The 14,872-nt window shown below is 31.4% G+C and overlaps 1 protein-coding gene across 1 annotated transcript in view; it reads left to right on the top strand.

Moving 5' to 3' along the window:
• Positions 1-14,872, top strand: part of LOC114339047 (uncharacterized) — a 38,330-nt gene that overhangs the window by 20,716 nt on the left and 2,742 nt on the right. Inside the window, exon 3 of the mRNA XM_028289683.2 lies at positions 3,625-3,787. Coding sequence (XP_028145484.2) covers positions 3,625-3,787 — 163 coding nt within the window. The remainder of the gene's footprint in view (positions 1-3,624; positions 3,788-14,872) is intronic.

Genomic DNA, 14,872 nt, shown 5'->3' with positions numbered 1-14,872 from the left:
TTGCATTTGAAATTTTACACCTTCTTGAAATTTGCATAAATCAAGACTATTTTGAATTCAATAATCAAATATACACAAACAACAGTGCAGGACTTATTATGGGTAATCCCCTAAGCCCATTGCTATCAGATATATTTATGAACCAACTTGAAACAACAATTTCTAAACATCCCGTATTTAAACAGTTCTTATATTGGTGGAGATACGTGGATGATATACTAGTATGCTTTACAGGAACTAACAGACAACTTGACCAATTTCTATCATATATTAATTCACTTCATAATAATATTGAGTTTACAATAGAAACAGAACAGAATAACTCCATAAACTTTCTAGATGTAACGATTTCCAGACTACACAACAAACATGAGTTCTCCGTATATCATAAACCTACCCATACTGACACAACTATACACAATTTATCATCCCATCCTACACAACACAAATTAGCAGCCTACCGTAGCATGATACATAGACTGACATAAATTCCCATGACAAAAAATAACTTCGAGATAGAACTAAACATCATTAAACAAATAGCAGTAAACAACGGCTATAACGAACAAACAGTTAACAAAATTTTAAACCAAAAACTCCATAAGAAAGCCCTGAAATTAGTGTATCCACCACCACAGAAAGAACCCAGTACCTTCTGCTCTCTCACATATACTGGCAAGATAACAACAAAAATAGCCAGATACATAAAAAAGGAAGAGAATAACACCAGCTTTCAGAACTAACAACAACTTAAGCAAATATATTAAGAACAATAAAAGCCGAAAGAGTGGTGTGTACAGACTAATTTGTGGTGACTGTCCGAAAACGTACATCGGTCAAACTGGCAGAACTTTTGACAAACGGATAGCAGAACACAAAAGGGCATTCAACAATAGAAAAACAGTCACTTATACATACGCACTTCACCTTCTAGATCATAATCATTCCTTCAATGAAGAGTTTCAAATTCTGCATATTCAAAATAAAGGCCTTAAGCTATCTTTTTTAGAATCTATGGAAATTAATAAACTGAAAAATACAGATATAATTCTGAATGACCAACTCGAGACAAACAGCTCCCCACTCCTCAACCTCTTCAGTTGAAGACTTAAAAAGGCAAACACATTGTTAACTATATCACTTAAGAAAGGCACTCTGCCGAAACAGCTGTAGTCACTTAGTTATAATAAATTTTGTGGAAGTATAGAAAACAAACGTTTTCAGTGTTTTATTGTTAGAAAAAATGAACTTCCATCAAGTAACGGTCGAATCCATCAAGAATATTTTAACGTGAAATAACCAAAAATGAAGCACATTTTGGGGAAAACTTATTACAACTTATTTAAAGTGTTTAAAAAAGCTTCATTTTTGTTTTATAAAAAAATTTCTAGCATTAAAAGTAAACAAGTTACGCTCAAAATAAAGTTAGTCCCTTTTTTTTGGTAAAAAAATTGGGAAAATTACCCCCTAAATCTCAAATGAACTTAATCGTTACGACTTCACAAGTTTCTTGACTCGTGTATGTATTATTTATATGATCTGTAAGTTTCATCGGTTCAAAGTCCTTATTTTTGAAAGGGCTGTAGTTAAAAGGGGTTGAACGAGTCACTGATCACGAATATATGCAAATTGTCTAACAGAAAAATAAAAAAATATATGATATTCAGAAAAGCAATGTTGACTTTTTTTATTTTTCGAGACTTTTGGTATCACTAACAATTTTTAAGTTATTTTGAAAAAAATCATATTTTTCAAAATTAAAATTTTTAAAAATTTCACTTTAAAACCAAATTTTTTCAAAAATAAGCACTTTGAATCGATGAAACTTACAGATCATATAAACAAAATATAATTAAAATAATTTGTGGAGCGGTAACGATTTATTTCATTTAAGTTGCTAATTAGGTGGTCTTTTGATTTTTGGTGGGCCGATTTTTTTTGCCAAAACAAAAGGGATCAACTTTATTTTGAGCGTAACTTGCTTAAATTCAATGATAAAACTTTTTATAAAAACAGGAATAAAGCTCTTTTTAAACACTTTAAAAAAGTTATAATGGATTTTCCCCAAAAAGTGCTTAATTTTTTGGATATTTCACTTCGAAGTATTCTATTTGAAATTTGGTGAATATGAATCTATTTTTCATTGGCTATAACTCTTGTTCTACGAGGTCCATAGGCCTAACGCATACACCATTTTTTTTACTTTTTTACAGGCCATATTTTTGCTAAGAACGTTTTTTTCGACGAAATACTTACTTTTTGAGTTATCTGCGAAAAACCGTCAAAAATGTAGTTATTTTGTTAAAAAATGAACATATTCACTCGCAAATAACTCGAAAAGTGTTGACTTGGTGAAAAAGCTCTATAGAACAAAAGTTACTTAAAATTAGTCAGTTCATCCATTTCCGGAGTTATTCTGGACTTATTATATTTTTTCACCCCCAAGAGGGGATGAAAGTCACCCCTAGGACAAAAGCACACATCGGCACAATATCACTTTTTTTCTTTGACATGTAAGCCATGCATATGACAAATTTCATGTCAATCCAAGCGGTTGCGGTTCTTTAAAATTTAGAGTAAAAACCGTGAAAGAATGTACTAAGGGCACACAGCTAGACAAAAAGATCAACGTTGGAACGAAACAATATAACATTGGAGACAGTACAAAAGCAAACGGCTAAGAGGAAGACGACAGATGAGATGGATTGATGATGTTAAAATAAAAGACGGAACAAATTGGAATTATGTTGCTCAGGTTAGAGACCGATGAAAGGAGTTGGGAGCATGGGCGATAGAAGGCTAAGAAGAAGAAGAAAAAAAAGAAGAAAAAGAGGGCCAGGACCCAGGACATCAGAAAGATTTCTGTCATTTTTTGATCGCATCATGATTAAGCTATGTTATTCAAGACTTCTTACTAAGTTGTTATTGATAAGGCATGAGTTACTTTTCTACAACTACAGTACTACTACAGTTTTCTACAGTACTACTACAGTAGGAAAAATGAAAGAATACCCATGAACGAACATATAAAACACACTGTATTTTCCTGTCACCGTGTCACACAAAAAATTGGCCAGCGCAAGTACATGTAATAATTATTGTTACATGTACTTAAACTGGACAATTTTCTTTGTGACACGGTGACAGGAAAATACAGCGTGTTTTATATGTCCGTTCATGGGTATTCTTTCATTTTTCCGACTGTACATATCGGTTTATAACGTTCTCTGCCATTTTTTGACTTCCAATCGGTTCATCCCTCTTCGTTCGGTTGTTCCATAGATCCGCTATCTTTCCTCAGCTCTCTTTCAATTCCTTCGCTCCAACTATTTCTCGGTCTACCTCGTTTACTCTTTCCTTCTGGTTGCCATTTTAGTATTGCCAGTTACTTTTCTTAAATTGTTGGTTAATGGGTTGGTTCGGTAAGTTAGGTTGATCCTATTGTTTTTGGTTTTGATGAGTTCAAAATCTCGATCATATTCATTACGCTAGAGGTTGACAAACAATGTTAACTACACAACCAAAACTTTGACGTTGGGTGTCTCTAGTTCGGACCTTCAAATTGTTGAAGAAAGCTTCAACGTTTCTCACCCTAACAATAATAATTTTTATTTATTTTTTTAGATTAATCAAAATAGAACCAAGTATAGGTAGAACCATACGTTCGTTTGAAGCACCATACTTAGCATCGACAATTCAAGGATTAAGTTCTTCTTTACAATTTATTGTAATACATGTATCAACTGTTCTTAAATTTTTTATGCAAGGTGGAGGCGATTTACTGGATGTAAGTAAACAAATTTCTTTTTCAAAGTCCATTTTTGCTACAAAAATGATGTCTATTTTTCTATGCGTAATTATGCATCATCTTTTGCATAAAGGTTTTCGACAAAAGCCTTACCAACGCAATAATTATGAACCAATAACCAAATAACCACAATTCGTTAAACCTTTTGTATATAATTGGTATTTAGTAGAATCTTACATGTTTCGGTATGCCCTACCCCATAAGAGATAATAAATAAGCAGTGTGGTTCCTACGGTCTCCTCCGCATCCCAAATTTCGCTCGCCATCGTTTTCTATCCATCCACTCGTTCTCTGCTATAACTCTATCTTCCATAGACCGTTCTGTGCCTTTCTTCTATGTTTCTGTAGGTCTTTACCTTCTTCTATTTATAGGCGTGCAATTTAATATTCTTTTTGACCATCTTCCCTCTGACATTCTCATAATTTGACCATCATCATCATCATCATTTGGCTCTACAACTCTGTGAGTTTTGGCCGTGTTTACTATTTCCCTCCATTGTTGTCGGTCCTGAGCAGCTATTTCCCATTGCTGTACTCCCATTTTGCGTAGATCACTGGTTACTGCGTCCTTCAATCTTTTTCTTGGGCAACCAACTGACCTTTTGCCATCGGGCCTTTCCCAAAATGTGGCGTTCAGAAGTCTTTCGTACATAACATGACTATACCATAGCAATTCCTTTGTCCCTATTCGGTCAACCGTGGAATGTACACTCTTTGTTCGTCGTCTTATTTCCTCATTTGGTACGTGTTCTAATCCCTGCATGTTCCACATAAGTAATCCATTTCCGCTATCTCTATATATTTTTTCGTTTCCTGTGATTTGTCAACACTCTGCCCCAGAAGTTAGAATAGGTTTCTCAATTGTTCTTAGATTGTAAATTTTGTATTCAGCTTCACCTTCTTAGACCATAGTAGACCATTTAAAAGACAAGTTGCTTTCCTTCCCTACTGTATCCTATGCTGTACGTCTCTTTTTGTAGTTCCTTCTTCTGATATTATGCTTCCAAATATCTATATTTCTTACATTTTCTTATACTCTTTAACTCCAATTTCGGATCTTCGGTTTCCTTCGGTTCATACATAAACCCCATTTTTCATATTCAATCTGTAACTTTCTTAGTAGACAGGGTGTCCAGAAACTCTACCGACAAACAAAGACAGGAGATTCTTCAGATAATTTTAAGATAATTTAACCCAATTCACTTAGACCGAAAATGCTTCCTAAGGGAGCTAGAGCTCTTTGAAGATGGCTCTTGGAAGATGTAATTAGTTTTTCTTAAATACCTCCAGAACGCTTCTATTTAGAAAAACAAAAATTGGTACGCATATTTATATTCAAGATATAAATCTAATCCATCCATTGCAAATTTCTAGTACCGATCATAGGCGTCAGTTTTGGATAGGGCAACAGCTATTTTATCGCATAACTTTTTTATCTTTAACTTTTAAGCATTTATGATACTGGATTATTAAACTGTGAAGTATTCTAGTACTAAAAGGTACTTTTGTTTTAAATCGGTAGGACACACCGTTTTCTAGAAAAATCGATTTGAAAATTTTTCGCTTTTTGAATTAAAAAAAATTTCAAAAAAAAAACTGTTTAGAAAGACGAAAACTGATACATTTATTTATATTCCAGAGATAAATCGATTTCATTAATTGCGAATTTCTAGTACTGGTCATAGGCGTCCGTTTTATTTTTGACACTAGATTATTATATTATGAGGTATTCGAGTACTAAAAGTTACTCTTATTTTATGTTGGTAAAATACTTCGTTTTTTGTTAAAAAGTTCTTTCAATTTTTTTTCAAATTCCAAAAACGAAAAACTTTCAAATCGATTTTTCTAGAAAACGGTATGTCCTACTGACTTAAAGCAAGAGGTCCTTTTAGTACTAGAATACCTCACAATTTAATAATCCGGTGTCAAAAATGCATAAAAGTTAAGGACAAAAAAGTTATGCGATAAAATATCCGTTGCTCTACCCAAAACGGACGCCTATGACCGCTACTAGAAATTTGCAATGAATGGAATCGATTCATCTCTGAAAAGTAAATAAGCATACCAATTTTCGTTTTTCTAAATAGAAGCGTTCTGGAGGTATTTAAGAAAAACTAATTTCATGACGCCATCTTCAAAGAGCTCTAGCTCCCTTAAGAAGCATTTTCGGACTAAGTGAATTGGGTTAAATTGTCTTAAAATTATCTGAGGAATCTCCTGTCTTCGTTTGTCGGTAGAGTTTCTGGAAACCCTGTATAATACATTATCATGTTCATCGTTGGCAAGAATTACTTGGTCATCAGCAAACAACAGAGTTGTTTAGCAGTTTTCTTCAATTATTATTCCCATCCCAGTAACTCTTTTCCTCCATTGCTCCAGAGCTTTGTGGATGTACATTTTAAATAGTGTTGGCGATAAGCAGCCAACTTGCCTCAGATCTATAGTAATGGGGAATGGTTTCGATATAGATTTTCCTTGCCTAATGCAGCTTTTCGCGTTTTGATACATATTTTTAATTGCACTTACATGTGCCTCTATCGTCATCAACATTTCAAAGAATTTCTTTAAAGGTACCGTGTCGTAAGCTTTTTCCAGATCAATAAACTTATTTTAAGTGTGCAGACAGTTTCCTGGTTTTTCTTTTCTCTATTACTTGTTGCATCACAAATATGTTATCTGCGCACGATCTAACGGTGCGAAACCCACTTTGTTCTTCCATATCCTAGATTTCTAATTCCGCCCTTTTCTTTAAAACTCGACCATACAACCTCCCCATTGCACTGGTTATACTTATACCTCTATAATTTGTGCACAACGTTTTGTCTCCTTTTTTGTAAATCAAGCCAATTTATGCACAAGTCCAGTCTTCTGGTATTTTTCTCCCTGCACCATTAGTCTGGGCTGATTATCGGAGAATAGGCCATTTTTGGGAAAAGTTATTTACCCGCAATTTTATTGCTGGAATCGAATTATAAGATCATATATATTAATAATATAGGTATGCAAAGTCCTCAGATAGTGTGCTACTTTTTTTATAAACAAAATGGCGCACGAAAATCGTGTTTTTTTCAATTATTGCTCTAGAACTCCGAAGATTTAAATTTTACAACAAAAACCCTCAAATAAAAATTCACCGTGATTAAATTTTGCATAGAGACGTGTTTTTCCCGATCTGCTCCGACGAAAATTTTCCTCGGAAAATGCGGGTTTTCCCAACAAAATCTTTAATTTTCAAATAAAGTTTTAGATAAGTAATTATTTACCAATAATTAAATAATTTGGTGACTTAAAAGCCTTTTTGGTTTAGATTGTAGTTCCAGAAGCTGGTGAAAATTAAACGAATATTTTAGCAACAATTCAATTGTTAATTAATAATTTACGGTCGCAATACTAACCAAAATAATTATGATACACTGATCAAACTTTGAAATCTTATAAAGATGAGAAGCCTATTTAACATTTTGTCGACAAAATATAAATTTTTTATTTTTTTGCATAATCTTTAAATGTTTAAAAAAAAATAGTTATAAACAAATTAACGTTTCTCAGAAAGTTTTTATTATATTATAATTTTAAAAAATAGCTAAAATGCGCATTGCAAATATCTTGAAAATGAATGTTTTAAAACTTTTTTGCAACTATTTGCAAAAAAGTTATGAAACAGCAAAGTAAACATACGATTACTACGGTGTTCATATTTTTCTTTAATTCTTTCAAAGCGTAGAAGTGAGTTTAAAGTACAAGCTAATTATTTATAAAACAATATCGATTATCAGCTTAATGGTTATATTTTAATTAAAGATTATAAATATATTTTTTTGTAATTTACACGCGCGAAAGTAGAATAATACAGTACCGTAGCTACCCGCCCACATACACAACTCGCGCGCGTTTAAGCGTGTCAGTCGCTTCGAGTGAACATTTTATCTCCGGCTCTGTATCAAGCCTACTTTCGCGCTAAAAATTACAAAAAAAAGTATTTTTAATCTTTGAATATAGTAATGAAACACAGACTTACTCACAATCATTTAATTATACTTTGACGACCGGTTTCGATCTCTACAATATACAGATCATCTTCAGGTCGGCGTTACAAGTAGTTAAATGCTACAATAAGAGAAAACTTGTGTTAGACCAGTGTCTGATTGAAGAGATGTTAATAGAAAGCCAAATTTAAAAAAATTTTTATAAAATTTTTTGACATAAAGGTTTGCAACTGTTGACATTTCAGAATATTGGTATATACAAAGTCAAACCTATGAGTAAAAATGCTCATAGTCATGTATGTGCAAATGGGTGCATACAGTTTGAATTTGTTGAAATTAAAATTTTTAACCATTAAAAAACAAAATAAACATAAACTGACTTAAATATGCTTCCAAATTCAAAGTAGTAATAATAAAAGAGATAGTAATATTGTTCTAATCTACTTACATGCCGTTACAAGGATTGCGTTGCAACTTAGTTGTTGTCATATTAGTACGTCCAAATTATGCTAATTGGTTTGTTGGGATAGTGATAGGGTAAACAGACATGTTACGTAGGTTAAAACACAATATTATAGATAAACACGTAGATTAGAACAATATTACTATCTCTTTTATTATTACTACTTTGAATTTGGAAGCATATTTAAGTCAGTTTATGTTTATTTTGTTTTTTAATGGTTAAAAATTTTAATTTCAACAAATTCAAACTGTATGCACCCATTTGCACATACATGACTATGAGCATTTTTACTCATAGGTTTGACTTTGTATATACCAATATTCTGAAATGTCAACAGTTGCAAACCTTTATGTCAAAAAATTTTATAAAAATTTTTTTAAATTTGGCTTTCTATTAACATCTCTTCAATCAGACACTGGTCTAACACAAGTTTTCTCTTATTGTAGCATTTAACTACTTGTAACGCCGACCTGAAGATGATCTGTATATTGTAGAGATCGAAACCGGTCGTCAAAGTATAATTAAATGATTGTGAGTAAGTCTGTGTTTCATTACTATATTTAATATGGACTCACATATGCAACCCATTCAATATTTTAATCTTTGATTAAAATATAACCATTGCAGTAATTTTTGACATTCTTTGTGAGTAATTAGATTGTACCATAGACTCACTTTTAAGCTTTGAAACAATTAAAACAAATTATAAACAATGGAGATATCGTATATTTATTTTGCTGTTTCCTAACTTTTTTGCAAATGGTTGGAAATTTTTTTTAAAGCATTCATTTTCAAGACCTATGAAAAACGCATTTTAAGTATTTTTTAAAATTAGAATATAATAAACAATTTCTAAGAAATGTTAATTTGTTTATAACAATTTTTTTAAACATTTAAAGATTATGCAAAAAAATGAAAAATTTATATTTTGTCGACAAAATATTAAATAGGCATCACACCTTTATAATCTTTCTAAGTTTGATCAATGTCTCATGATTATTTTGGTTGTTATTGCGACTGTAAATTGTTAATTAACAATTGAATTGTTGCTAAAATATTCATTTCATTTTAACCGGCTTCTGAATTTATAATCTATACCAAGAAAGGTTTTATTTCACCAAGCTATATAATTATTGATAAATAATTACTGGCCCAAAAAATTTATTTGAAAATTCGAGATTTTGTTGGGAAAACCCACATTTTCCGAGGAAAATTTTCGTCAGAGCAAATCGGGAAAAACATGCCTCTATGTAGAGTTAAATTGGGGTGAATTTTTATTTGAGTATTTTTGGTGTAAAGTTAAAATCTTCAGAGTTATAGAGCAATAATTGAAAAAAATACGATTTGTCGGCGCCATTTTGTTTATAAAAAAAGTAGTACACTATCTGTGGAGTTTGCATACCTATATTAATAATATATAGGATCCTATAATTCGATTAAAGCAATAAAATTGCTGGTAAATAACGTTTCTTTGTACTTTACTAATTAGACCAACGTATTATAACTATTTTTTTTTTCAAAATTTAAAGATTATGCAAAAAAAAGAAAAGATTATATTTTGTCGATAAAATATTAAACAAGCATCTCATCTTTATAATCTTTATAAGTTTGATCAATGTATCATGATTATTTTGGTTATTATTGCGATCGTAAATTGTTAATTAACAATTGAATTGTTGCTAAAATATTCGTTTAATTTTCATTGGCTTCTGGAATTACAATCTATACCAAGAAATATTTGATGTCACTAAGTTATTTAATTATTGATTAATAATTACTTACCTAAAACTTTATTTGAAAATTATAGTTTTTGTTAGGAAAAGCCGCATTTTCCGAGGAAAATTTTCGTCGGAGCAAATCGTAAAAAACATATCTCTATGCAGAATTTAATTGCGGTGAATTTTTATTTGAGAGTTTTTGTTGTAAAGTTAAAATCTTCGGAGTTATAGAGCAATAATTGAAAAAAATACGATTTGTCGGCGCCATTTTGTTTATAAAAAAAGTAGCACACTACCTGCTGACTTTGCATACCTATATTATTTATATATAGGATCTTATAATTCGATTCCAGCAATAAAATTGCTGGTAAATAACTTTTCCATGAATTTTGCTAATTAGCCCAGAGTACATGTATTTTTTGAAAAGTTCTGTCATTATTTCGTGCAGTATATTTTGTCCATATTTTATCAGTTCGATCGGGATATTTTTAGGGACTAGTGCTTTCCCATTTTTTGATTCCAATAAGGCTTCTTTTATTTCTTTTTTAGTTAGTTTCCTAACTTGTTCACTTACATTCGTCTGCATGTCTATTTCATTTACCTCAAATTCGGGTCTAGTTTCCTTCAGTAGTAGCTTATAGTTATCTTCCCATTGCTTGGTACTTATTAAATGTAAATTACTCCGCCCTTTATTTTCTTATCTTATATTTTCTATCGTTTTCCAAGCTTCAGCTACTTTGGATCCGCTTATGTATCTATCCACCTCTTCGCACTTTCTTTCCCAGGTGTCATTTTTAGTCCTTATGTATTTACTTTCACTGCTCTGTTCACTTTTGTGTACACTCTTTGATCTTGCAAGTCCTGTGTCTGTAGCCATTTTTGGTACGCTGTCTTTATTGTCCACTAAACATTTTAGTTTTTCCGACCACCATTCTGGATTTTGTTTATCATCTTTTTCGAAATGTTTCAGTATGCCATACCTCATCAGAGATCCGGGTAAAATACGAATTCATAAGCTGAACAGTAAACGAATGTGTCTTGGAATTTCACACAGGTGAATAGCTACAAAAGTGAATGAACAAAAATGCAACTCGAATCGAATCGGTTTTAACCTTTTGTGTTGTATGAAAAGTTGCGTGCATGAAGGTGCTCGGCAAAAGCTTTGACCGCGCATTGATTACAAACCAAATAAACGGTACAAAAGCACAATTCGTTAAACCAAAGAATACTCCATCCAACAAGAAGCGAAAGCATCGACTATTTCACGATCCAAATTTCTTTGCGCATGTACGATCCGCCATGTTTCATGTATTATTTCTTATTTCTCAACCTAACCCCTAACAAATGTTTGTTGAACCTAACAAATAATGTAAATGTATTTGTAAAATTATTGTATTGTGTGGTCTTTTCTAATTGTAGAAAAAAGGATAATACTATTAAACATATCTATTGTTAAAATAAACTCTCATTGTGATGGCTCCACGCAAAGGTGAATTTTCTTGTGTGGTTCGTATTGGGATGCCCCACTAGATCGTGAACAAATAATTCTCTTTTCAGTACCGAGAAATCGTAGCAGGTAAACGATCGTAGGGCAATAAGAGAAGTTCCTTTTAAACATTTATGTGATTCATTTTTATTCATTTTCAAACATTTAGAATTATATGATTCCATATACGTACCTATCTATTAAAATTATTCATTCCCAGATTTTTAATAAACAAAAACAATTTAAACATAGCTATTTGGTGTTTTATTTAATTTGCAATAGTATTATTTTATTTCCAGTAAACAAACATTTGCTTAATTTTGTTCAGATCATTAAGTATTTGTCTTAGCACCCTATTCAAAATATGTTTTCGTTATCGTACATTTGAAATCTAACAAAATTTAGTGTAGGGTTCTAGAAATAAAAGTCATGTTAATATTACACTGTTTCACTATATAGAAGTATTTAGCAAAAACTATTCTATATTTATTTTGTCCACCGCAACTATCAAAATGGAAAAAAGTCTTAAATCCTTTTTTATTTTCATTTAGATAAATTGGCTTATGAGATACACCATATGATTAAATATTTTATAAATTAAACATACGTGCAACAAAGTTGTAACTCATTTAACAACGTTGTTAATCGTCAACTTTAAAGAAAGTAAACATTTAACATAGGGAGTATCCAGTGTTACTGCCTTTTTCACGCTAAAATGGCACACGTAAGTTAAAATACAACTTTTTTCAATGGAGTATTAGCCAAACTATTGAGAAATAAACTATGTCGTTTATATTGACGTGTGCGCAATTTTTTGCTGAATTCGCCTGTGTTGAAATCTGAAAATATATGTAACTTGAGTTACAACCTTGTTCGATGGGGTGTCGATAATAGACTACATGAAGAGATAGAAGAACCTGGTTCGGACATGTCAGAAATGCAGACAAAAAACGTTGTATAAACAATACCCAGACAAAATGCCAAAAAGACAGACTAGCGTGGTCCAAAGCAGAAGTTAAAATTATGTGAAAGTAGAGTACTCACATATTTCTGGAGGCAATCCATTGCTATCGAGTTTAAGTCGCATTATTTTCTTTTATTTAGAATGATTGAATATTTAATCCAACCAGTGTTTGGCATTTTGGCTATTTTGCAAGGACACGGAGTTTACTGAAGATGGACTGATAAGCCCGAAAACTTCCGTTCTGAACATACAATGTAATCCTTTTGGATTTTTAAAATTTTAATTCTTAATTAAATTTCATACCAACTACACCAGGGATAGTCTAGGCGCCAAATAGAGGTCACCGTGTCCTTTTCAATTCTGATGGACAAACTCAACGGTTTCTTATGGATTTTTGGCTGCTGATTACGAATTTCGAGGGTGGATTTCGATCCGAGTGGTAAAAAATTGTTATAAACAATTTAATTGTTTATAAATTGTTTATAAGGCTCTGACTCATAAACTAAAAGAGATAAAAAAGAATGTTTCAAATAAAATTTGTTCATTTATAAAAAACAAAGAAAAAACGTTTACTAAACTTAATTCCAACAATTGTGTAGAACTCAAGATATTGTAAAATTAGTGCACAACGCAAATTGTAAATTGCAAAATAAGTATTTTTCGAAGCTTTATCGATCGTAACTCGGCATCTACGCATGCAAATAGGCCTTGGAAGATCTCATTTTAAAGCTTCCTTAATAGGCTTCCAAAAAGAGTTTATTAAATTACTTGATCTTCATTTTTTTTAAAGTTATACCCATTTGAAATAACAATTTGCTTAAAAAATTGTACATTAATTTGTTTATAAGGGTTTCAAGCAAATTTAAGCCAAAACATTTATAATTTAATTAACAATAATGATAGAAGGACACAAAAGGAAAATTTTTAGCTTGCGAAAATGTTTCTAAGTTTATTTTTGGCCAAGATATCGGCTCCGCGTAAAGGTTCACGCGCTAACTTCTCGATGCAAATTATAATTTCTATGTATATACGTTATCTTTATTTTGTATTTTTGAAGATCCTAATAAAATTTTATCATATAATTCTTATAATTAAATCATCATACTGTACCTCGTATCACCTTTCATTCTATTTACTTTTTCTTCTATTTTTTTAGTAAATGAGAAAAAAAAAACATTAAAAAGTAATCTTTCAGAAATAGAACTAAAAAGTAAGTTGATATTATTTATTAATATTATTTTTACAAACTTTTTGTTTCATGCATCTGAATCGAGATATACAGGGAATCTCAGCTTTTTTAAATCTGCATAAGTTCTTAGAGCAATTTTTAGAGTTACAAGGTGGTAGGTACTAAGTCTGTTCTTGTAGGCAGTAAAACTAAAACTTTCTGGGGCTTCAGAGTCTAATTATCCATATGATATAGGTATAATCTATATCATATGGATATCCAGCGGATAGTTAATAGTATCCATATAAAGTGGATCTAGTTCTTTTGCAGCATCATCAAGGCACGTCAATTGTGTGTATGCCGCCACAACATAAATGATTAGATCCATTTTTATATGGATATCTCATATTGGCTCATTTGCATGCGTAGAACCCGAGTTACGATCGATAAAGCGTCGAAAAATACTTGACTGTGAGCCGATGTTGCGCCTCATAGCGCGCCATTAAAATATCGATATCTTGACCAAAAATAAATTTACGAACATTTCCTTAAGGTTAAATTATTCCTTTTGAGTTCTTCTATCATTCTTGTTAATTAAAGTATAAATGTTTACAGCTCAAATTTACGTGAAACCCTTATAAACAAATTAATGTACAATTTTTTTAAGAAAATTATAACTTTAAACGGGTATAACTTTAAAACAAATGAAGATAAAGTAATTTAACAAACTTTGTTTAGAAGCCTATTAATGAAGCTTTAAAATAAAACCTTCTAAGGCCCATTTGCATACGTAGAAGCCGAGTTACGATCAATAGAGCTTCGAAAAATTCTTATTTTGCAATTTGCAATTTGCATTGTGCACTAATTTTACAATATCTTGAGTTATATTTGTTGGATGTAAGTTTAGTAAACGTTTTTTTCTTCGTCTTATATTACCGAACAAATTTTATTTGAAACATTCTTTTTTATCTCTTTTAGTTTATGAGCCAGAGTCTTATAAACAATTTATAAACAAATAAATTGTTTATAAAAATTTTTGACCACTCGGATCGAAATCCACCCTCGAAATTAGTAATCAGCAGCCAAAAATCCATAAGAAACCGTTGACTGTGTCCATCAGAATTGAAAAGGACACGGTGACCCCTCTGGCGCCTAGACTAGGAGTTTTTACTTCACGTTAAAAGTTACTTAACTAGATGGTATAGACAATTTTCGGGAACTATCTCGTTTTATTTTCATATGGAAATTTTTGTTCATTTTACAATTTTATAAAACATTA

This window comes from Diabrotica virgifera, chromosome 5 (genome assembly GCF_917563875.1).
Source record: "Diabrotica virgifera virgifera chromosome 5, PGI_DIABVI_V3a".
Classification (NCBI taxonomy): domain Eukaryota; kingdom Metazoa; phylum Arthropoda; class Insecta; order Coleoptera; family Chrysomelidae; genus Diabrotica; species Diabrotica virgifera.
The sequence above is the reverse complement of the archived record's forward strand: the minus strand, read 5'-3'. Positions and strand labels throughout refer to the sequence as shown.